A 24500-nucleotide genomic window follows, 5' to 3' on the forward strand; every position below is an offset into this window, starting at 1 on the left:
TGTCATAAGATGTTACACTATTTCAATAAAGAGTGAAATTAGTTTGAAAAAAGTTACCATCAAAATACTGAACTAAAACTGGATTACAGTTATAAAAATAAAGTTAAACTTGACAATTACCAAGAGTCTAAGAATTCATCTGAAGCAATCAATTGGAAGAAGTGAATATATTCTGAATCATTTAAGGTAAATTATGATCCTGTAAACTAAGCACATAGCACTGCAATAAAATGAACAGAAAAAGGGGACTGGGGTTGTGGCTCAGTGGGAGAGCACTTGCCTCACATTTGTGAGGCACTGGGTTCGATTCTCAGCACCACATATAAATAAATGAATAAAATACAAGTCCATCAACAACTAAAAAAAATTAAAGAAAAATATGAACACATTAGTGCATTATTTTTAATTCTAAGAAACTGAAATTCAATGATCACATTCCAGATGAAATAATTGTACCAAAAAAAAAAAGGCTAAAAAATTTAATTTTTCAAGAAGAACTTCAAAAAACTAACATTAGAAATTCTGGCAATGTATGGAAATGCAGACATGTGCACAAAAAATATAGATCAGGATTACTACAGCAGATAAACCCAATGAACAAACACTATAAGAGATGTCAAAGTAATAATCATCTTAGGAATAAAAAATAATCATTTTCTAAATTAACCTTTAATGATCCTGACAATAACCAAATGGTATTACAATTTTAGGAAGTTCTTACCATATCCAAATATCTTAGTTTCAGTGACAGAAATTAGTTACTCAATGTTCACACAAAGATAAGTAGTTCCATCCACAATTTATTGAATTATAAATCAGGTTAATTAGATGTTACGATGATTATAAGTAGAGAATAAACCTGAAAAATGTCACAGCGGGTTCTTGTATGTCAAGGTGCTTACTAATATTATTGGAATGTTTAAATTATGAGAAGTTAAGAAAATGAAGTACCTATCAAGGATTCAATAATAAAAATATTTTTAAAAGACCATCATATTTGGTAATAAATTATTTATAAAACTGACAATTTCAAAATAAATAAAACCTGAGTTGAAAATGCCTCCTCCCCCTACCCTGCCCTACTATACATATTTTATATCCCCATTTTCACTTAGGCCAGTGTTCTCAACCTTTAATAAGCATACCAATGTCTTGATTTCTGATTAAGCAAGTATACTGTGGGGCCCAACAGTACATTTCTAACAAGCAACAGATAAAGCTGATGCTGCTGATCCTTGGACCACCCTTGGAGCAGCAAGGTGCCCAAATATGCCCTCACTAGGACAATGTCTGGCCTAACTAGTGTGTGGTTTTATGGACTCCAGGCTGTAATATTTTGCAATCAAATAAATAACCCAAAATGATCACAAAAAAATAAGTCTTGGAAGAAAAGAATGTTTTAGTTAACCTTGAAGTTTACGAAGTTGGCAGTGTTTCTATTTGTCTGACATCTCCGATACATTACAATATAAATCAGTAAGCCAAGTTGTGGTAGTTATAAAAAATGAAGTTACTATAGCTTGAGGCTCTCCTCCAGTTAATTCAAGTCCAGAAAATTCAGGCCAGTACACTGAAAAACCACTATTAAAAATCTTTAATAGTAAACTGTCCATTTAAATTCTTTGTAAACTTGTTTTAAGCTACCCCATCTTCTCCTCCTCTTTCAACAATCAAATGCTGTTTTTTCTTCTGTCTTGTAGCTAAACAGCGTGTAACACCCAATGCCCCTCCCTTTAAAAATCGAACAAAATTGTCTCCGACCAAAGGGCCTAATGCAAAAAGGTTGGCTTCTTTAACACATTCATAGGTATATGCATCTATTTCCACAGGATTACCCTTACATGTGATTGGCTGGCTTGAATTATGGCCTAGGTAACATCCTTGTTCCTTTAGGAAAGAAAGATTAGGATGAGACCCTATCAATACCACTGCTGCAGACAGCTTAAATATTTTCTTCAATCCAGAGATGCTTTGAAGAATGCATTTCATGTCCGACTTAAAGGAAAGCACATGGTGCTCAGGAAAACTGGTATAATCAGACAAAAGATTTGAGTCAGCAGAATATATCTGAGTACACATCATATGATAGACTTTATGATATTCAGGATAAAGCTTTTTGGGAAGCTGCTTGAAAATTAAGCTTGGATCAGTTACTCGTCTGCGGAAAACATGGATCACGGGGATATTATTGTTGTAAGCACACAGTACTGCGTCAGCTGCAGTAAGCCCAGAACCTACAATTAACACTGGATCCACTTTGCCATGTAACTTTCCTTTACTTATAGCAGCTCCAAATTCAGGCATTGAATGAAACACGAAAGGAAAATCTTCCCCTTCAATTTCGAGATGAGCTGGAGAATCCAAAGTTCCAGTTGCTAGAGCTACATTCTCAGCAAAGAGGCAAAAGGGAACATGAGAACCATCTGCTATTCGCTGATAACCTCTGATTTCCCAGTTTCTCTTGATAAATTTTGACTTCTCTGTCTGTAAATGCTTTGTTGAAATATCTGAGTCTTGACTATCATTTTCATCCTGATCTCTGTAGAGTCTTGATACAGAGGTTATATAAGTATTCTCTCTGAAATTCTTCTGAAGACCCATGACTTTTACATAATGTTTATAGTAGCGAGCTATTTCCTCTGGCATAACTCGATCCCCTTTTAGATTCCTAAAAAAAGAAAAGAAAAAATATCCTATGAAGAGAGTTCTTAAGTTGCCACATTTATTATTTCTCTAGTAAGTATTTATATCTTTTTAGTTATTCTGGACTGTCTTAGCTAAAACTTATCCTAAAGCTTTATAAGGAAAGCCTGTTTTTGTTTTTAATTAAAAACTTTTAATGAATAAGTTTTATCAACAAAAGAAGACACAAGGGCAGGGACATTAATTCATCTTTGTTCCTCCAGCGCCATTCATAGTGTCAGCTCAAATTAAGTTGTTTGATAAACTTTTATTAAGTAAATGAAGGAATTAAAATGTGGATATCTGAAAATTAGACTATTTTATATCTCAATTATAATGTGTAACTGTTAACTGAATTACATAGATTATAATCACTAAGAAATTACAGTTCTAACTATAACATCTATGCTTCTTGAAAGATTTATATAATACCATCCTGCCATGATTTTTTATTTTTTTTAAGGTACCAGGTATTAAACTCAGGGGTGCTTAGCCATTGAGCCACATCCCAGCCTATTTATTTTTTATTCTGAGACAGGGCCTTGCTAAACTGCTCCGGCTAGCTTTGACTGGTGATCTTCCTGCCTCTGTCTCCTGCAATGCTGAGATTACAGGCACGTGGCACCAGGTCCAATCTGACTTTTTTTTTTTCTAAGTTACAGTTTTCTAAAAGACCAAAAATAATTCATCTGTCTTCTGCTGTACAAAATAATTTTACATCTAAGCAAGTAAGATATTATATTTTGCTCAATGTGTTTTCCTCCTCGGAAAGAGAACTCAAAGTATAAACTGTTCTTCATGAAAGATGTACACTAGTACATCTTTCATTTTTCACTTGGCTTGTAAAACATATGGTCAGTAATATTCCCAACAACCATGCCCAAATTAGAGATAGGTAGCAGTAAAAACAAACCAAATTATTAAACATAATGCACTATTACTTGTAAGCGGAAGTTCATAAAAATTTTTTAAAGTATACTATAATTTATTTAGAATACATTAAATCTTAACATTTACAGAAAACCCATGAAATGGTTACTATTATTATCTCCTATTATTTCTATTCTTTGCAGAATAGGAAATTCACAACTACTTGAAGTTATTTGCCTGAGACCACTACATTAGAAGTTAAAGTCAAGTAGGGTGCAGTGTCACACACCCATAATCCCAGCAGTTTGGGAGGCTGAGGCAGGAGGATATCGAGTTTAAAGCTAGCCTCAGCAAAGATGAGGCACTAAGCAACTCAGTGAGATCCTGTCTCTAAATAAAAATACAAATTTGGGCTGGAGATGTGGCTCAATTGAATGCCCCTAAGTTCAATCTCCAGTACCCAAAAAGAAAAAAGGGAAGGACTCAAGCCCTGCCAATCTTTTAAGAGACATGAAACTAAGAGCAGAGCTAAAGCTAATATTTATCACAAGACTAATTTTCACATAATATTCAAGATACAATATGCACAATATAAAAAGATAAATGCTTCTGTTAAAAAAAATCATAAAGCTCCTTCTCTTACTTGTTTTACAAAGGAAGAATGTACTGAGCAATTTGGCTTGTTTACTTTAAAAAATAGGGAACTTGGTATAACCTGCCTGATTTTGTAACTTTGTTTGAAACCCATATATAATTCCATCTTAAAAAGCCTAAAAATGAAACTTTAAGGTTTTCATTTAAATTTTTTTAAATTTAAAGGTTTAATCTCAATTACTCATGCTCTAAATCTGATCATCTTAAATTTCAAATGAAAGAAAACATATGGATTAAATGATTCTTATCTATCAGGGAGATACTCAAATGTCACATCCCTATTCTAACAAAGGTTAAATAACTTCCTGCTTTAACTTATTTCCATTAATAGTCAAAGTGGAATAGATTCTCTTTATTGGTAATTCCTCTCTAATTTAATACCTATCATCTGTGAAAACAATAGTGTTTCCATATTTTTCCTTTTTCACTTTTGGATTCTTTCCCTCAAAATAAAACAAATTTATATTCTTCCAAAATGATATTTTTTCTGTTATTCCTACTTTCATATTTTCTTAATTAAAGACTTACTTTCATGCCCAAGTAGCCAACCATATCCCAAATTCTGAATTATTCCATCATTCTACATAGTCAATCATACAATATACACTCTTTACCCTGAAAATCAAACACTTTGGGTATATACACAAGATATAAATAAATGAAGTTATATATCCACTCATAAAAATGAGTGGTAGAAAGTATAGAAAATGATATGTGGGTAGCTGAGAAAGTAACCAAACAGTGATTTAACAGGAAAGAAATTCATGATTAACAAACTTTAAAAAAAATCTATAAACACTTTCTTATTGCTTAGTTTTATAACATCTCTAAAAGGAAACTAGCTCATAATTACTGCTTCAGGATATATTTTCATCTGAAAAACATGTATATTTATATTCTTCATCCAGGACAGGATCACAAATATTGTGAAATTTTTCCAGTCTTTTTCATTTTACAACAAAGAATTTTAAAATAGTTTGATCATTACCTTCGTTTGCTAGATATCCAATCTTTAAATTTAAGTCCAGGAAGCTCCATCCAGTTCCCAAAGCTGATTGTCAACATGGAGCCTTCCATATTCTGTTAAAATTAAAAAGTAGTAGTTAAAAAAAAAAAAAAAACACAATTAAACATATCATGGATTTTTATAAAAGCTAAAAATTCCATTTATAATAATTAAGACTCTAGACATGTTGTCCTCAATGTACTCATAAATGTTTGTATAAATTGCCTCCAAAATTTTATTCCAATAAGCTTTTACATATTTTCATCATTTGGTATTATCCATTTATATATCTTCTTTTATACAGTTATACAATCATAAACATATTTAGAGGATTCTTCAATGTCTACACAACATTGATAGCTTTAGCTTATAATTGATATGATAATCATGTGTACTTATTAACGTTGATAGCTTTGGCATATGATGGATACGTTAATTTAGATGTACCTGTTACAAGTCACTATTTCCACTGTTTTTAACAAAAAGAAAAATATTCAATAATTTCTAAAACTTAAGATATTTTTCCATTTTAACATTATTTACAGTTTTTTTGTTTTGGCAGTACTATAGATCAAACCTAGGGCCTCCATATGCCAGACAAACATTCTACACTGAGCCCAGACCTCATTTACAGCCTTTTAAAAATTAGAAAACTACTTTTCTACCCTCCATCAATTTTAATTCTGAAGTCTAGATTGGTTTGGATATAGCAACATCTTTTACTACAAATAGAAAAATAAGCAGTGGTTTCCTGAGAAACAAACTCACTGCTGGAGTTAATGCTGTCATCAAAGAGGTAAGCACTTCAAGCTCCTGGACCTACTTACTTCTGCTCTCCTTGATACAAAGGAATAAATGTCCAAGGGTCAAAACATTTATCCCAATAACCAATAATCTCTTTCATCCCACTGTTTTAGACATCATTATTCTTCTTACCCTGTTTTTATAAGGCCGAGAACTGGGAGTGGGGCCTATATTATATTTTTTTAACTTACCATGTGCAAAGCCTATGGTGCATTATCTGAGACAGCATACAGATCACCACTACGGGTAGAGAATGCAGCAAGATGCACATGATTTGAGGCAAACTGGCTTTGATAATAGGTTCAGAATCAAGAAAATGAATCATCATTAAAAGGAACTGTTAAAATTTTACTGAATCAGAGATTTTCTGGAGCCATAATTGCCTCGTGCAGAACTCAACCTTCAAGAGGTTAAGAGGTAGCATTGTTGAGAGACCTAGTTCTCTGATCTCACTTTTCTACCAATCAGTGTTTGTTTGTTTGTTTGTTCTATGCAACCTATAAGGCATGAATGTCTGTTCTCACAGAGACTGTAGTGTAATATGGGAGCAAACCAGATACAAGTACAATATAGGAACATATGTAAAGTATTTTATTTCTTTAAGGATACATACAAATGGGCTTCTAGGAGTGCACAATTAGAAGGAGAATATTCCAGGCAAAATAAAAATTAATGTAACAGCTTAATGAGAAAGAACTTAAGTAGCTTTCTAAAAATAAAATTTAGCAGGCTTGGGTTATTCCAACCCTTAATATATTAAGAAAGGCTTGTCTTCTGGACAGGGCCTTGTCTACTCCCTCCTAAGAGATTACTCTGAGCCCCTCAAGTATTGTTTTTGTTTTTTTCATGCCTGAGGCCTTGGCCATGTTCTACCAGTGTGGCCATGTAAAATTATCCTAACGATACGATTTACAGTCAATACCAGTGTTTGCGCTGGAGGCAGAGGTCTGATGGCTGAGGTCAGACACACAGGCACTGCTGGCCTATATGACTGCTGGTCCATAAAAAATCCCTAGACATCAAGCATGAGTGAGTTTCCCTTGTTGGCAACTCTACATGTGTTGCCACACACTGTTCTGTTGGGAGATTTAGCACATCCCTATGTGTTTCTACTAGAAGCATACTCTTAGTTTCTCCTTGACTTCGCCCCATGAGCTTTTTCCCATTGCTATGCTAATCTATATCCACTCATGCAATAAACTGTAAGCATGAGTAAATCATTTTCTGAGTCCTGTGAACACTACTGCATCACAGAGACTGAACATTGGATTCTGCAACATGAAAATGTCAAAGCATGGAATGAGAGTGTGGGGAATAAGACAAAAAAGCTAAATAGGAGTTAAATCACATGGAATATGGTAAAATATATCAGGAAGTTTGTATACTATACATTTGACAAAGGGGGAGAAATTAATGGCTTTATCCATGGCATAACATCTCAGATTGTGTTTTAGTAAGACAACTCTGTCTTTGGTATTAAGAAAAAAATTGAAAAAGACAAGCTGAGTAGAAAAGGCATTTAGAAAGAATTTTGCAATAACTTGGGCAAAAGATAATGATAGCCAGTATTTGCAAAATTACAATTATGATAGGCAGACTCAAAATATGTCTCTGAGATAAAGAATGTTAGGGCTGGGGGTGCAGCTAAGTGTATAGTATATACTTAACATACAAGAGATGATGGGTTGAATGCCCAGCACCCAAAAAGAAAAGAAAGAATGGAAAAGATTTTGTGATAAATTTGAAGTGGCAGTTGAAGAGACATTAAGGAAGACTCCCAGGTTTCTGGCTTCAGTAACTACAGGACTATGTCATTTAATCATAAGTAAATTAAAGAAATTAGATGATTAAGATAATTAATTTTAGGAATGCTGAGTTTCAGGACACCTCTGGAATTAAAAAAAGGGGGTTAGAACTTAGATGTAGGAGAAAGAATAATATAGGTTAGAGATTTTTATTTAAGAATCAAGCAGCATCCATATGCAAGTCGTTAGACTAGATGAAATAACCTAGAGAGTATGATAAGAAGACCTTGGCTTGGTTGGGATAGAGGTCACAGAAGCACAGTTTTAAAGAACAAGAGTCCACAAAAGTAACTGAAAAGGAGTACCAAAGAGAAAGAACATCAAGGAGACTAAAGGTTCAGAAAATTTAAGAAAGATATTAGATTTAACTGTCAAATGCAATAGATCTGTTATGGTCTGGATGGGAAGTATTCCCCAAAAGCTCATGTGTGAGACAATGCAAGAAAGTTTAGAGGCAAAATGATTGGGTTATGAAAGCATTAACCTGAGCATTATTCCCAATAGGGATTAACTGAGTGATGACTGAAGGCAGGTAATGTGTGGCTGAAGAAGATTGGGTCGATGGGAGCATGTCTTTGAGGGAAAGACATATTTTGTCCATGAGGGAAATGTACTCTCTCTGCTTCCTGGTGCCATGCTTCCAGCTTCTGTTTCCCGCTACACTCCTCCACCATGATTTTTTTTTTAGTAGTGTTTTTTTTTTTTTTTTTTTGAGAGAGAGAGAGAATTTTTTAATATTTATTTTTTAGTTTTTGGCGGACACAACATCTTTGTTTGTATGTGGTGCTGAGGATCGAACCCGGGCCACACGCATGCCAGGTGAGCGCGCTACCGCTTGAGCCACATCCCCAGCCCCCTCCACCATGATGTTCTGCCTCATCTCATGTCTTGAGGAATAGAGCCAGCTGTCTATGGATTGAGACCACTGAAACCATGAGCCCTCAAATAAGCTATCCTCCTTTAATTGTTCTTGTCAGGTCTTTTGGTCATTGTAGTGAAAAGGCTGGCTAAAACAAGATGTCAGGAAATTTTGAGAAGATCAAGTTAAGCAAAAAAGGAAATTATTGACCTTCAGAAAGAATAGTTCCAATGGAAAACCAGAAACAGAAGCTACAGTCAGGGAGCTAAGGAGCAGGAGGCAAAGGCATGGAAGATGGTATGTGCAGGTAATCATTTCAAGATGTGTTAAAGGAAAGGATAAGACAAGCTAACACCTAATTTTTTTTTAAGACAGAAATAATTTTAGTACATTTATATACTGTCCAATAAAAGCTGGCATAGAACTAATGGTATAAGAAGATAGAGGAGATCAAAAACTGTCCTTAAGGCGACAAGGGTCCAGATATAGCTATAGGTGCCCCTTAGACAGGAGAAGTGATACATCTTCCCTTATAACAGGGACAAAAAAACAAAGAGTAAGCATGAATACAAGTAAGTATGTAGGGTAAACTATGAAACTGTGGAGGTTCGACACTGATTCTATTTTCTCTGTAAAACAAGAACCAAGAGCACATCTAAGCATAAAAGAGAACTCAAAAGACAGGGGTTTGAAAAGAACTTAGTAACTTTTGCAGGGAAACACCAAATGCTACCAAAAGGTGTTTAGGGCCCAAATGAGGCTAGACAATACTTTTCAGAGTTGTAGGATTTTTTTTTCCCCAGGGGGTTTAACAGCTTAGATTAAATACAGTTAGATGAACTGCCTTTTTGCTAAACCCATCTAACTGAAGCACAATGGGCCAAGGAAGTTAACTAAGGAAAATAGTTAAATCAGTAGACTGTAGAACCTAAGCTGGGTAAGAAGGTGAAGATCAGGGCTGGACCACTCTGTTTCTGAGGTTCAGAGCAAGTAACTGAGTGATGTGGCTGTAAGAACAGAAATTGTGTTCAGAAAATAAGATGTTTGAGGACTGGTTTCACAAATTGAGTGATTATGAAAGAGATAAGATCCATAGTGGAGCTGCTGGAACTAATATAGAAAAAACTGTTGGCAATGAGGAGTGAAGGGACTATGAGGTTAAGGTGCTGGTTCTGCATCCTGTATGTAGAGTAAAGTCATTCAATGTGATGATAAAATTTCAGAAATAATAATTAAAGACCATGAGCCAGATGTCACAAACTGAGTAATTAATGGATATAGTTTGGAAAGGTAAAGGAGCTAGAAGATGACCTGTTCAAAGGAACGTGGGAATTTACAAGAAAGCAATGAGAAGTAAAGAGAACTCCAACCTCACCAGAAAAATGATAAAACATGAGGCAGTGGGAGAATGAACAGGCTTCACTTCAGAGGGCTGCAATAGGAAAGGTATCTATAGGAAAAAGCAAGTTTTCAAGAAAGGGAGGAGGAGGACCATATAACTCAAATAGTTAAGAATATAGGGTTTATCACTGAGGTTCTAGAGGACACAGTTTATAAAGCTTGGAAGAGAAGAGAGTGGTAAGAAACCAGATCACAAAATGGAGATAAGAATGAGAGAGGGTAGATGTCTAAGGCTAGCGAGGATGTGTGGAACACACTGCAGAGGGAAAGTAGCACAAACACATCAACAGTACAATAGGTAAGCCCTGAAAGATTAAGATTAAGGTATGGAATGGACAGATGGGAAAAAATAATTATGCCTGGGAAAGTCAGAAATCCTCATTAGAAGTATCCTTGACAAATGTATCCAGCTTGAATCCCAGTTATTTATATCGATATTCTAGTTAACATATTCCTGAAGAAAAGATAAGGAATTTTTAGGTATGTTTCAAACTTTACCTCTGACTCAAATACGCTTTTAGAAATGATGGTTTATCCAGACTTTAACTTTTCTACATGAAAGTAAAAGAAATGAAGTAAAAAGAGATCAATTATTCCCTGCACAGTTTTTTTAAGCAGAAAAAGTTAAGTATACAATAAAACCTCAGGAATTTAGAGAAGGCAATCTAAATACCCTTCCCCACATAAAACATTATGGCTTTTTCAAGAAATAAAGTTTCATTAAGCATTCTTCTCAGCAGGTCAGGGTAGAGCTCAGTGGTAGAGTATATGCTTAGCTTGTCTAAAGGCTGGGTTCAATCCCTAATACCAATTACATAAAAAAGGAAGACAGTACTATTCATAGAGCAAATATAAACACAGCTTTGCAAGTAACAGAATTTTTTCATATCTTGTATTGGCGGCTTCACAGTTATAGACATTTGTTACAGATCATCAAATTATACACTAAATAAATGCAGCTCATTGTAAATCAACTATTCTTAAATAAAGTTAATGTTAAAAATAAACAAAAATCTTAAACGAAAAGGTACAGATAGTTTGGCAGTTTCTACATAATACTATAAAAAAGAATTAAGATTTTAAAAGTTATTAGTCATGTATATTATATAGGAATATATCAATACCCTGACATAGTCACTTAACAAATGTAAACCACTTTTTAGATGTGTAACATTGTACTAATAGGAATAGCCAATTGAAATCTGTGTTAAATATTTGATTATTTAACATGCTGAAGTTCTCTTAAATCTGTATTTCATAACAACAAACTAAATTATTTTTTATTTTAATTTTTTTGGTAAAAACCAGGGATTAAACTCAAGGGCAGCTGCTGTAATAGCCACATCCCCAGCCCTATTTTGTATTTTATTTAGAAACAGGGTCTTACTGAGTTGCTTAGCACCTTGCTTTTGCTGAGGCTGGCTTTGAACTCACGATTCTCCTGTCTCAGCCTCCAAGCCACCGGGATTACAGGTGTGCACCACCACGCCCAGCCAAACTAAATTATTTAACATTTATTTGTATAACATATGACCATTCATTACATTTTGACAATTCTAGACATAGTGTTAACTAGGGATATAAGAATGAAGAATAATTGGCCCCCTACCTAATGAAATATACTGGATGAATCTTCAATTTATTGGTTCTCTTGTTTAACCTCTGCTATGGACTAAATTGTTCCCCTACCACAAATTCTTATGGTGAAGTCCTAATCTTCCATGTGATGTCATATAGAGAGGGGGCCTTTGGGGATTAATGATATTTAGTTGAGGTCATGAAGGTAGGTCCCTCTAAATAGAATTAATGGCTTTATAAGAAACAACTGCTCTCTGTACATGTGAGGACACAGTGAAAATGTAGGTGGCTGCCTGAAAGTGCCTGAAAGCCAAGAAGACAACCCTTACCAGGATCCAAATTAACCAGCACCTTAAATTTGGACTATGCAGCTTCCAAAAATGTGAGCTATAAATACCTGTTGTTCAAGCCACCCAGTTTTTGTTATAGCAGCTGAACAAACTAATACAACTTGTTTCTCTTAATACATTTTTTCATTTTTATCTTGAAAATGTCTGGAAATAATAAATATTGGTTTTGAAATAAGATGTTGAGATGTTGTTAACTTGAAAATAAACGAATGAATAAGTTTTGCTATGTAAAACATTTCTGAAATGTTTTCTTTATAATTCTTGTAAGATACTATAGAAAAATGCTAGTTCTAAGATTGTATTAATAATAAAAATTTGGCCTTAACTGCTATAGGCAATTAACTGATATTTAACCAAACTGAGGAGCATTAAAATTCTTCTCAGATAAAAATGCAGTAAACATATACAACAGTATTATCATCATAATGCTTGAATCAAATTGATTTCATCAGGACAACAAATAATAATGCGTGTACATGAAAAGGCTAAAAACAATATACTCACATGCCAAGCCCCACCAGGTGGACCTTTACCAAGAACTAAGTGAGGGATATAATGATGTTGCTCTAATTTCCAATGCAAAATGGATGGATAATCATACCCAAAGTCAGCATCTGGATGAAGAAGTGTGTCAAAAAGTACTGCAACTGGATTGGATGATCGGCCCTCAAGGCCTTCAGACAAGTATTCTAAGTCCTGAATGGAAAAAAAGGGCAGAGTCTGAAAAAAGTCATGACCATGATAATTATAGTAAAAGCCATTACTCTTAAGCATTTCCCAGATAGTGAGTTATAGAATACTGATGTTCCTTGAGATCTTAATGGATTCTTTGGTCAAATAATACAGGTAAAATTTAGGTTTCCACAAAGCTAACCAGATCCTTACACTGGAAAAGTTGAAGATGGCTTTTGTATGTAAAAAGCAGCATTTTCAAACTTATGTGAGCATACAGCAACTATTAAAATTCCACTAGAACACAATTTGGGAAATTATGCTTTAATAAATTCCATAAAATAGATAGACATAAATAGATATAACTTCACAGAATACACTTATGAATTTAAAACAAAATAACAAAGTTTTATTTAGAATGAAGAATTTTTAACTGAGAAACAATGCTTATATAAATAAAACTAATTTTGTATCAGCATAAAAAATTTAAAAATTGACATAATAAACAATACCTGATCAACAATGGAAAGATGTCTTGCTTCTTCTAATTTACTATGTAAAATTGTATTTGGGTGTATTGTTTCTGATGATAAATATGGTCTATAGCCTGATAACATATAAGAAAGGCATATTCCTGAGGGTCCATTTCCTATTTTGAAAAAGGTAGAAAGAGGTGTATTAATACTCTTGTCACTTGGCTTTCCTCCTACTTCAAAGATGGCTCTTCTCCCTCACTTATTCTTTCTTCTCTAATCTCTTAAAGTTGTCTCACAAAACAAGATGTCTCAAAGATTCTGATCTTTGCTTCTCTCTATTTTCTTTTGGGAATCTCATCTACTGAAAGTTTCAGTTCTTTATGCTACTAATTCTCAAAATTAGTTCTCTAGATGAACTTCTTCCCCCCAGATACATCCCACATTTCCATATGCTACTTCCTCACTCCACCTGACTGACCTACTAGTAACAAACATGATGTATTCAAAAGCAAACAGGAGTCCCTTCATGTAGATGCTCTTTGCTTTAAATTCCATCACCCATCTCCAATATGGTACTAGCAAAATCCTGAATTAATCAAATTCTGATTCTAAACCTATTTTCCATCTATATTCCATCAGTTGTCTTTGCTATTATCACTTCTGTCTTCTGTTTCTCCTTCTTGAGATTTACCTACTCCATTTGACATATTGCATCCACATAAGTTTGGTAACACATAGTCCTCATTATGTTATCCCTCTATTCTAAAACCAATATTGCTTATTCCTGACTATTCAGTGTTTCCACATTCTGGTCACAACCATCTTTCCATTATCAGCAATTAATAATGCCTTCCTATAGGTATGTATATTTTAATTAAAGCCAAATTGGTTTTCTTGATGAACCCCACTGAACTACTTCCATTCATGTAGCTCTGTTAGCCTAGGTTGCCACTTCTATTTTGAATCTCTATCAAAACTTTAATCCAACAGAGAAAATTGCTAGCCATCACAAAAAAAAATCATTTTTTGTCCATTTATTCAAATAAAATATGCTTAAAGACATAAGCAAAAAGAGTAAAACCATAAAAATACTAGAAAAAGGTAATATTTCTACATACAATGCTAGCATGGAAAAGCTTTAAGCATGACAGAAAACCCAAAAGACAGAAAAATAAACCATTTGACTTGATAAAAATTAAAAATAAGTGACAAACAGAAGTCAAAAAGCTAATTTCCTTGAATCAGAGACAAAATAAAAATAAAAATCACATGCTAATCGACACAAGCAAGAGTAGCATTTGAAAAAATCAAACATTTGTTCATAATTAAAAAAAAAACAGAAAGAGAATTTTCTCAACATGATAAACATCATCTATAATAAAGCTACAAACTGGGTGTGGTGGCACATGTCTGCAGTCCTAATACACAAAGGCCACAAGGCAGGAGGATCATAAATTTGTAGACAGTCTGATTAACTTAGTGAGACTCCATCTTAAAATAAAAAATAAAAAGGGATATAGCTGTTGTTGTACAGCACTTGCCTAACATGCATGAGGCCCTGGTTTCAATCCTCAGTACCACAAACAAAATAAACAAACAAAAAAACCTTAGCTGACATCATAGTAAGAAACTAGATACTTCCCCTCTAAGATCAGAAGACAAGGAACCATAAATATATATTGTTAAGTGAAAGAATCCAGTCTGAAAAGGCTAAAAACTCTACAATTCTAACTATATACATTTTAGAGAAGGTAAAACTGGAAGACTATGGAAAGATCAATGTTTTCTAGTAATTGGGGGTTGAAGGAAAGGTATAAATAAGTGGAGTATAGATTTTTAGGGCAGTGAAACTATTCTATAAATACTGTAATGGTAGATACATAACATTATACATTCTGCTAAACCCATGGAACTACTTATCAGAGTGAACTCTCATGTAGATTAAACATTTTAGTTAATAATAATGTACCAAAATTGATTCCTCAATTATAGCGATCATATCACACCAATACAAGATGCTAATTTTAATAACAGGAGAAAATGAGGCAGAGAGAGGAGAATATGAGAATTCCCTTTATTTTCTGCTCAATTTTTTTATAACTGAAAAATGCCCTAATAAAAAAGTCTATTAATTAAAATAGCCAACCAGCAGAAGTTACTAAATTCCTTGAAAGAAAGAGGTACAACACTCAAAAGTAAATAGGCAAAGAATACAAAAAGGCAATTCAGAGAAATACAGTGTAATAGGGAGAATGCAACCTCATCCCAAAGATGTCTCAGTACTAACTCCCAAAACTTTCTAATGTTATCTTAGCAAAAGAATACATTTTGGGGGCTGGGGATATAGCCCAGTTGGTATAGTGCTTGCCTGTCATGCACAAAGCCCTGGGTTCAATCCCCATCACCACCACCAAAAAAACAAAACAAAAAAACAAAACTATTTTTAATTAAGGACCTTGTGATGGAGAGTAGCCTGGATCATATAGGTAGGCCCAATACAATCATCCTGAGTCCTTAAAAACAGAGAATCAGGCTGCCCAGCATTGAAGCAAACATTACTGGCTTTGAAGAGGCAGGAGGGAGCTTAAAAGCAAGTAATATGACCAGCCTTTAGAAACTGGAAAAGGCAAGGAGACGATTCTTCCTTGCAGCCTTCAAAAAGTTAACATAGCCCTGCTGACACCTTAATTTTAGCCAAGTAAGATCAGCTCTGAACTTCTGACCTAGTAAACAATAAGATAATATATTTATATTGTTTAAAGCCCCATGTTTGTGGTAAGTTGTTATAATAGGAACATAAAAACCTTACATATATTAAGGAAATCAGCTCTTTACCTATGCTCAGGTATTGCTACTCCAAATAGTAATGGAACTATGTACATTAGGGTAAGCAACTCATAGGTTAGATAAGACAAATAGGAATAGATTGTTTTGGGAGGAATAGGGTAGACAGATGCAGATAAAGGTAGTTTTCTGAAAGATACGGTTCCTTGTCATCCTGGATGAAAAATCGAGATTGGATATAAAAGGGGAAAAAGTCAGACACAGGATATGGCCCCTGAGATCTATCTTGGATAGGAAATACTGTCATCTATTTCCTAGAGGAGAATCTAGTATAGAAGAACAATCTTGCTCTCCTGCCCATCTCCCTCCCTAACTTCCCAGTATCTCCACATGTTAATCAGAGAACACAGCTTTAATTCCCTTCCTACTAACTCTCAATTAAGGTACAAAGGATATACAACAGTAATGTCATGGTTAAGGGAATTATAAATATCATAACAGCGTACTACAATGTTGCCAATTAAGGATTAATATTACAAATTGGGTTACTAACTTGTATAAATCACTGTTTGAGTCTCTCCCTATATGTGTGTCCCCTGCCAACATTAGAGGGCAATAAGGTTATAAGGTATAATCTAATAATATACACTGAATGCTCACTTCAGACCTCTAATATTGGTTATTATCACTACCATGACACTACTATACAGTTAATAGAATTCTTATTATCAGGTCTCCAGTGAAATGTATTAAATTCTAACATAGCCACTAACATCAGATTACTTCCTCCAAAGATTTGATTATTAGTTTTTTTAACACATAAAACAACTTCAGAATACTTTTTAAATTAGAACTAATTCCTTTATTATCTTTTCCACAGATTCTCCTTAAAAACTATTTTTAAAAATTATTTCTAATTCACACATAGTTTAACTGTACATATTAATGGAGGTACTCCGGCATTTCAACACACGTATAAAATGTCTACTGATCAACTCAGGGTAACTGACATTATCTATCACCATACACATATATCATTTCTTTGTGTTGAGGACACTAAAACTTCTCTGTACTAGCCATTTTGAAATAAGACTACTTTTTAATATAATCCTAAGAACTTGCACTGCCTTACTGCAGATTTATTAAAGTAGTAAGGGCAGTAAAAATTTTTAACAACAAAATGAAACAACATACCTATTATTACCACAGGCAAAGTCACTGACGAATCTTCGAGTAAAGAAGTTTCTTCAACTAATGGCATCGCTTTAACTTTTTGCCCCAGATTATCACCAAAATATTGCACTAAGGAATTAAAAATCTCTCCTTCAGTTTCAGTGTCACTATAATTTCTTTAAAAGAGAGAGAGAGAGAGTGTCAGTCAATATAGCTTTGACATAAAAGTCACTTTTTACTCATATTTTAAGCCATAAAATACTTAAATAGTTTCACAATGCTTTGAAATTAGTAGTTTAGCTGTATGTCAACCTATCCTACTTTGAAGGCCAGAAGTTCTAAGTAGCTGTGTATCTTGTAGGCAAGCTTTTTCAAGAAGCTGTCTTTAATGATCAAAGATACAATATTAGAGATTTTATAATTCTGAGATCTTCTATGATGACTAGTTTCTCTACTTTTTCTCATTAACTAAAAGGCAAATGCATTAAAATATACAGTCATAAATGTTTTAAGGAAAAGTTACTGTAGTTAAATATTACAAATTGGGTATTCGGTAAAAGAGGTTTATACACTTTTATTATCAATATAAAAATAAGGAATGATTTTAATGTTGATCTCTAATCTTTATTTCCCAATTGCCTCTCTAGAAACTAGTTTTAGCACTGTGGCATGTTCACACAATAAATGGAGTATTCCCTGAACATGGTTAATGCTATACTATTTTGTGGATTACTTTGAAATAGAATTCCTAAATTATTTTCCATATTCATACAGTCAGCAATAGTCATCATGTCTGGAAGTATTGAGACCCATGAGTAGATATGTTTCTTAGTATTCCCCGAATGACAAATGACAGATGGATCAGCTATTTCACAAGACTAAGGGTCAACTCACTGATCCCAGAAGATGTTGGCAAATGAAAAGAATTAGATGGAGGCAGCAAAGTCTGCTTCTGTGTATCCCTCAGAGGTCCCAATCTACCTTCAGATGGGGCAGAGTTCTCAAAATACTATGAGAGCTTTCTTAAACCAAAGAAAGTAATGTCTACCCCTAAATATCTGGACTCATCTTACATTGCCAAAATAGATAACCTTCTGGACTGGCAACTAAAGAAAGCCCCTCCTCACACTGCAAGGACACTATCCCTGGAAGGAAGTATCTTTTATGATCAATCCATCCCTTTCAAGAGCATTCTAACTACTGCCTCTGATCAGATCCAGATGTATCTGCTGTCTTGCTTGCTTCTGCTTCTTAGAGTTTACACTAAACCTGAGTATTTTCTACTTTGGTCTGTTCCTGATACTTCTCCAAAGTGTGTGCAAAGGACAAGTCCAGCTCCTGTTGGAGGCTTCTGACCAAAGTCATTTTGGCTACCCAGGCCGAATAAACATTATTGTTGTAATGATCACAATTCTAAGGAAATGCAGACTTCTCCCTTAATCTCCCAGACATCCCTACCCCAAACACTGATGCTTCTCTCTCTATATATAACCTGGAAAATAATAACTTTAAGTCTACAAATAAATGTTGTGAAATTAATAAGTAATATTCAAATGCTAACAGGATAAACCATAACTCATGAAAAACTACAAATTACTTTCACCTAAAGGTACAGTAGAACTCAGTTTCTACAGGACTCATTTTTAGGGGGCATTTAATATTCTAAGTCGAGCTGTCTTAAGCAATTATTTTTCTGGCAAGCCTTAGAATTTTATTCATCTATAAATTCTATATATAGACTATTATAAGCAACTATATTTCATTTCACTGAACTTGTCCTCTCAATCAGTTTATTTAGAAAAGTAAATCAAGAGCTTAAGACAATCAGAAATAAAATGCCCTCTGGTGGGCTTCTGTTAATCAAGAAAAAAAAAGATAGCTTTCAAAAGCTCAAAAACATAAGACAATAGGTTACTTGATCAAGCCTTACATTAAGGCAAACAGAAGAAACTCTAGAAAGAAATTTTAAAAGACTTTCAATGAATTATAATTCATACATAAAATTCACCCTTAGGGTATACAATTTGATGGTTTCCAATATATTGACAAGGTTTTGCAACCATCATCCCCCTAACATAGTACATTCATTAGCAATAATCCTCATTTTCCCCTTTGTCCAGCCACTAGCAAGCACTAAACTATTTTCTGAATTACTAAATTTGCCCATTCTGGACATCTCATATGAATGTGACCACTCACAAAACATGTTGCCTTTTGTGTCTAGCTTCTTTCACTTACCACATTTCCAAGATTCACTCATGTTAGAGCATGTATGAGTACTTAAATTTCTTTTGAAGACTGAATAATATTCAATGGATATGTTATACATGGATATGTTACATTTTGTTTGTTATCATTTGTTGAACACACAGGTTTTTTCCACTTTTCTGCTATTATAAATAATGCTGCGATGAACACTCACTGAAGGTTTTGTATTGACAAGTTTTCATTTCTCTAAGGAATATTCCCAGAGAATATACAGCAATAATTTGGCCATTTACTCTATCTATATTAACATCTGGAGGAACTGCCTCATCCTTGCCAGCACTATTAAGTCTTTTAGTTAACTATCCTAGTGTGTATGAAGTGGCATCTCAACTGCAAATTTTGTTTATTTTTTAATATTGGGTCTTGCTATTTTATCCAGATAGGCCTTAAACTTAAAACACTCCCTCAGCCTCCAGAGCAGCTGCCTTTAGGATTTATATTCCTTAGTGACTAAAGTTAAGCATATTTTCAGGTGCTTATTTTCCATTTGAATATTTTCATTAAAGTATCTATTCAAACCCTTTGCCCATTTTTTGTTTTTGTTTTGGGGGGATTAGGGATTGAACTCAGGGGCACTCAGCCACTGAGCCATATCCCTCGCCCTATTTGTATTTTATTTGGAGAGGGTTTCACTGAGTTGCTTAGTGCCTCACTTTTGCTGAGGCTGGCTCTGAACTTGCTATACTCCTGCCTCAGGCTCCTATGCCGCTAGGATTACAGGTATGCACCACGGCACCCAGCCTTTGCCTGTTTTTAACTGTTTTTTTGTTAAAAAAATGTTTTTTATATATTCTGGACAAATGTCCCTTTTCAGATAGTTTGGAAACATTTTCTCCGATTCTGTGACCTGCCCTTTTACTTTCTTGATGATGTCCTCTGAATGAATAAATTTAAATTTTTGACCAAATCAAATTTATTTTTTGGTTGCCATGCTTTTGGTGGCATATCTAAGAAACCGCCGCCTGATCTAGTTACAAATATTTATTCCTACATTTTAAGAATTTTATAATTGTAGTTCTTACTAATAGGCCTTTTGTCCACTTTAATTTTTGTTCATAGGGTAAGACACATATAACTATCTTTTTTAAAATATGTTTTTAGTTGTAATTGACACAATACCTTTATTTTATTTATTTATTTTTATGTGGTGCTAGGGATCGAACCCATCGCCTCGCACGTGCTAGGCAAGCGCTCTACCACTGAGCCCCAGCCCCAGCCCCTAACTTCATCCTTTTTTGTGTGTAGATATCCAGCTGCCCTGAAATTCATTGAAGATAATATTCTTTTCCCATTGTCTCAGGTCCCTTAACAAGAGCCAAAGTTTCATGTTATTTAAGTTTTCTATATATTAGCTTGCCTAAATTTACACAGTATAAATAATTTGTTTTGATTTCTTATTATCACTGGTGTAATCTATCTGTGTGGCAACTATTTGTAATAAACTTGCATGGTATTTGATAACTCAATAGTGTTAATCAAGAAAAAAAGATAGCTTTCAAAAGCTCAAAAATAAAAGATAGCTTTCAAAATAGTGGTTTCATAGAGACATGAAAAATCCTGAGTCAACAGGAAAATAAAATTAAACTATGGTTAAATGAGTTTACATACAGCAACAATGAAACAAAAGCCAATTAGTAGCATTCTTTCTAAAAATAATCAAACACTACATTATAAATTTAGTATTGCTGTACATGTTTTACAGTATATGCATATACTATGAACAATGTTAATTTCTACTTAGATTTTCCAACTTTATGAAAACTTTATTTAAGACCAGAATTCGTGGGCCAGGCACACAAAGTCTGCGGAAGGAGGATCACAAGTTCAAAGCCAGTCACAGCAACCCAGCAAGGCTGTAAACAACTAGCGAGACCCTGTCTCTAAATAAAATATAAACAAGGGCTGGGGATGCAGCTTACTGGTTAAGTGCCCCTAGGTTCAATCCCAAGTACAAAAAAAAAAAAAAAGACCAGAATTTACTTTGAGTAATAAAAATCTACTTTTCCTCTATTTGGGGCATCAGTTAAACTGAAAAATATGTAATCGAATTTAGAAAACAGTAAAGAACAACAGTAAACAACAACAGTTACCAAAACATTCAGTATCAAAGAAGATAACTAAGAGGACTTTAGAAGCTTCCCATTTTTTGGTTTTTGAAACATTACTTTCCCAAGTTTCAAAACAAATTTAAAAGGATAGTGTAAGCAAAATATCTAGATAACAAAAAGACTTTTCCCACATTGTAGCAATATCTCTTTAAGTAATTAAAATGAAATGCTTTAATACCTCAATTTTTATAATCTTTGGAAGCACAATTCTAAATTTTACCAAATCAATACTAACACATGAAAAGAAGTTTTAAAGTCACAAAGGCAGTCACAATTGTCATCTGCCAGAATAGGAAGTACTAGGTTAATAGACAGTTCTCACTAAACATATCAATTCAAATATTAGACAAATCCCCAAACGTAGTTTGTCACAATCTGTATAAAATGTGTTTCTAATGAATCTGCACAAAGATAGCATTAGTAAATGAGAAACATTCCTAAAAAATTTTTTAGGTGACCTTTTTTCTTTTTTAGAGGCAGAAAGCTTGCAGGCTTGTTGTCCTTTCTCTTAAAGACCAAAATGTAGCCCCATGCTTTTTGTTTTTAGCCCCTATTCAAAATTTCAGTGCACAAAGATAAGCAGATGGTATTTACTGCCTAGTATTTGAGGAAAGGATATAAATCCCAACCAGGCACCTGAAGAATTCAGCTGTATACAAAAGGTTGTCAAAAGGCTTTGGGATAGTATTTTCTCAAAATGATGTTAGTTTCTCAGGGGTTTAAATTTAACAAGTTTTCATTAGGGAACCAGTTCTCTAAAACTCTCCAACTCTCCAAAATGTGTCTGATACTCTCAAAACCCTGTTTGTTAAGTAGACGACAATTTGTCTTGAAGTTACAAAAGCAATCTATTACATACTTTTTTATTTTTTTATTGATTTTTTAATATCCAGAATTTGAAGACTCACATAAAACTCACTGTGCAAGCCTAGCTTATTGCTAGTACAACAGGAGTCCTGAACTTTCTCTGTGCCTTACATCCCTTTCGTAATTTGGTAAAGCCTCAGGACCTCTTCTCGGAATAATAGCATTAATAGGACTTACAAGGAAAACATTAAAATAGTTATTTAAAAAAAAAAAAAAAAACTCATGCGGTTGGGGCTGTGGCCCAGTGGTAGAGCACTTGTCTAGCATGTGTAAGGCACTGGGTTCGAACCTAAGCCCCACATAAAAAAATAAAATAAAGGTATTGTGTACATCTACAACTAAAAAATGTATTAAAAAAAAAAAAAACTCGTGACATACAAGTAAATGTGCATTAAAGAACAATTCATTGATGTACAGTAATTACTGTAATTCTGAAGAAACATTAAGCATAAACAGTATTTCTAGATATCTGCAACTAATGTGATAGGGAAATATTTGTGATTTACATTGATGTCAATCATAATTACTACTTTGGTTTGTTACTTATACTCCTAACTGAAGGAAATGCTAATTTTGTGAAAATAATATATTTTCGGTCCAAGTTCATAGACCACCTATATCCTATGAACCCCAATTATAACTCTTGATTAGAGTTTCATAGCTTACCCCCCAAAAAATAAGTGTTACGCATCATCATTCTGGAGCATTCAAACGTGTAAATTTCACCCCTGGGTTAAAACCATTTCTAGTGTCTTTGGTCTTCTCCCTTGCAATTGAAGTTCTGATTAACTGTGCTAGACATAGAAAACACACCCACTTTTATTTTTTAAATGTATTATCTTTCTCACCCCTTAAAAACTTTCCCCATCACTGAGTATAAAACTGTGACACTTTTTCAAATTTCTACTCTATATCTAGAAACTGACTTATCATAAGCAACATCTTAAGTCAGAACCTATTCGTAACCAGATCACGACGCTAAACCTAGTTTCCTACCTTCGGTCAACCCAGTAACTTATGTTATCAGAAAAAAAAAATAATAAGAAGTAACATTTTTTTTTTTTTTTTTTTTTTTTTTTAAGGAGGCCCTTCGCGGGAATCCGTCGCTACAACTTGGCACGACTTGGAAGTCTCAGCCCGCCGTAACCGACCCATCCCGGGCCTAGCCGGTCTCGCAGTCCATCCCGTGACCCCCGCGGTCCTGGGCGAGGGAAGGAGGGCGAGCAGAGAGCCCGTCGGCAGGACGGACGAGGCGGGATCGCGACGCGGCGGGACCCCAGCGGCGGCCGAACGCAGCGCTGCCGGTCCTCCCCGCTCGCTCGGCTCGGCCCACCTAGGCCCCCGCCGCGCTCCACCCAAGCCGGCTCCCTTCCCGTCCCCGGAGAAGTCACCTGAAATGACCGGCCAGGGAGCAGCGGCAGCACCACACCGGCATGGAGCGCTGCGCGAGGGGCGCCCAAGCGCGGCCACCACGGCCGCTGCCGCCGCCACCCCCGGCGGGGCTGCCCGCTCGGGGCGCCCGCTTGCTCGGGGTCGCGGTGTCCGCCGGGCGCCCCCGCCCCGCGCCTCGCCGTTGCCGCGGCTGCCCGGGCTCAGTCTCGCCGAGTCCGCCTCCGGTGGCGGTTTCCGCTCCTTGCCAGCGGGGAGGCGAGCGCCGGCGGCGGGTGATCTCGGGCGCCGCGGTGGGGGCGGAGCGAGGCGGGGACGCTGCGACGACAGCGCCGAGGCGCGCGGGCTCCTCCTCACAGGTGCGGCGGCGGCGGGCGAGGCCCGCGATTGGTGGAGCCGCGGCGACGGAGGGGCCGGGCCTGATGGAGCGGAGGCTGTGCTGGCGCCTGCCGAACTCGGCGGGCCCACCGCGCGGCGGCGGCGAGGCCCTTCTTGAACCTCGGCCTGCGCCCGGTACGCAGCCTGGGGGCTCCCAGGGGTCTGAGGCCGGAGCGGAAAAGGAGGCGCTGCTAACCCGGCCCTGAGGAGGTCCCCGCGTCCCGCGCGGCCTTCGCCACCCTGCCGAGGTGGGGGAAAGCCCGAGCTCCCCGCCCCGGCGCAACCTTAGCGCATTTGCTCGCGCTGGCCGTAATGCAGACTCCCGGAGCTCCTGGGTACTGCCGTCCGACACAGCATCACAGTCACCTGGGGCGTA

The 24500-nt window shown here is 35.8% G+C and overlaps 1 protein-coding gene across 1 annotated transcript; it reads right to left on the reverse strand.

Moving 5' to 3' along the window:
• Positions 1 to 650: 650 nt before the first annotated feature.
• Positions 651 to 23868, reverse strand: Osgin2 (oxidative stress induced growth inhibitor family member 2). Its single transcript, XM_027952853.2, has 6 exons — positions 23749 to 23868; positions 17136 to 17290; positions 13194 to 13330; positions 12514 to 12705; positions 5195 to 5286; positions 651 to 2668 (listed from the first exon to the last, which is right to left on the reverse strand). Exons 1-6 carry the CDS (start codon positions 23790 to 23792, stop codon positions 1636 to 1638), a joined length of 1653 nt encoding a protein of 550 aa, XP_027808654.1. The 5' UTR covers positions 23793 to 23868; the 3' UTR covers positions 651 to 1635.
• Positions 23869 to 24500: the final 632 nt, after the last annotated feature.

Source organism: Marmota flaviventris, chromosome 15, assembly GCF_047511675.1.
Source record: "Marmota flaviventris isolate mMarFla1 chromosome 15, mMarFla1.hap1, whole genome shotgun sequence".
Lineage (NCBI taxonomy): Eukaryota > Metazoa > Chordata > Mammalia > Rodentia > Sciuridae > Marmota > Marmota flaviventris.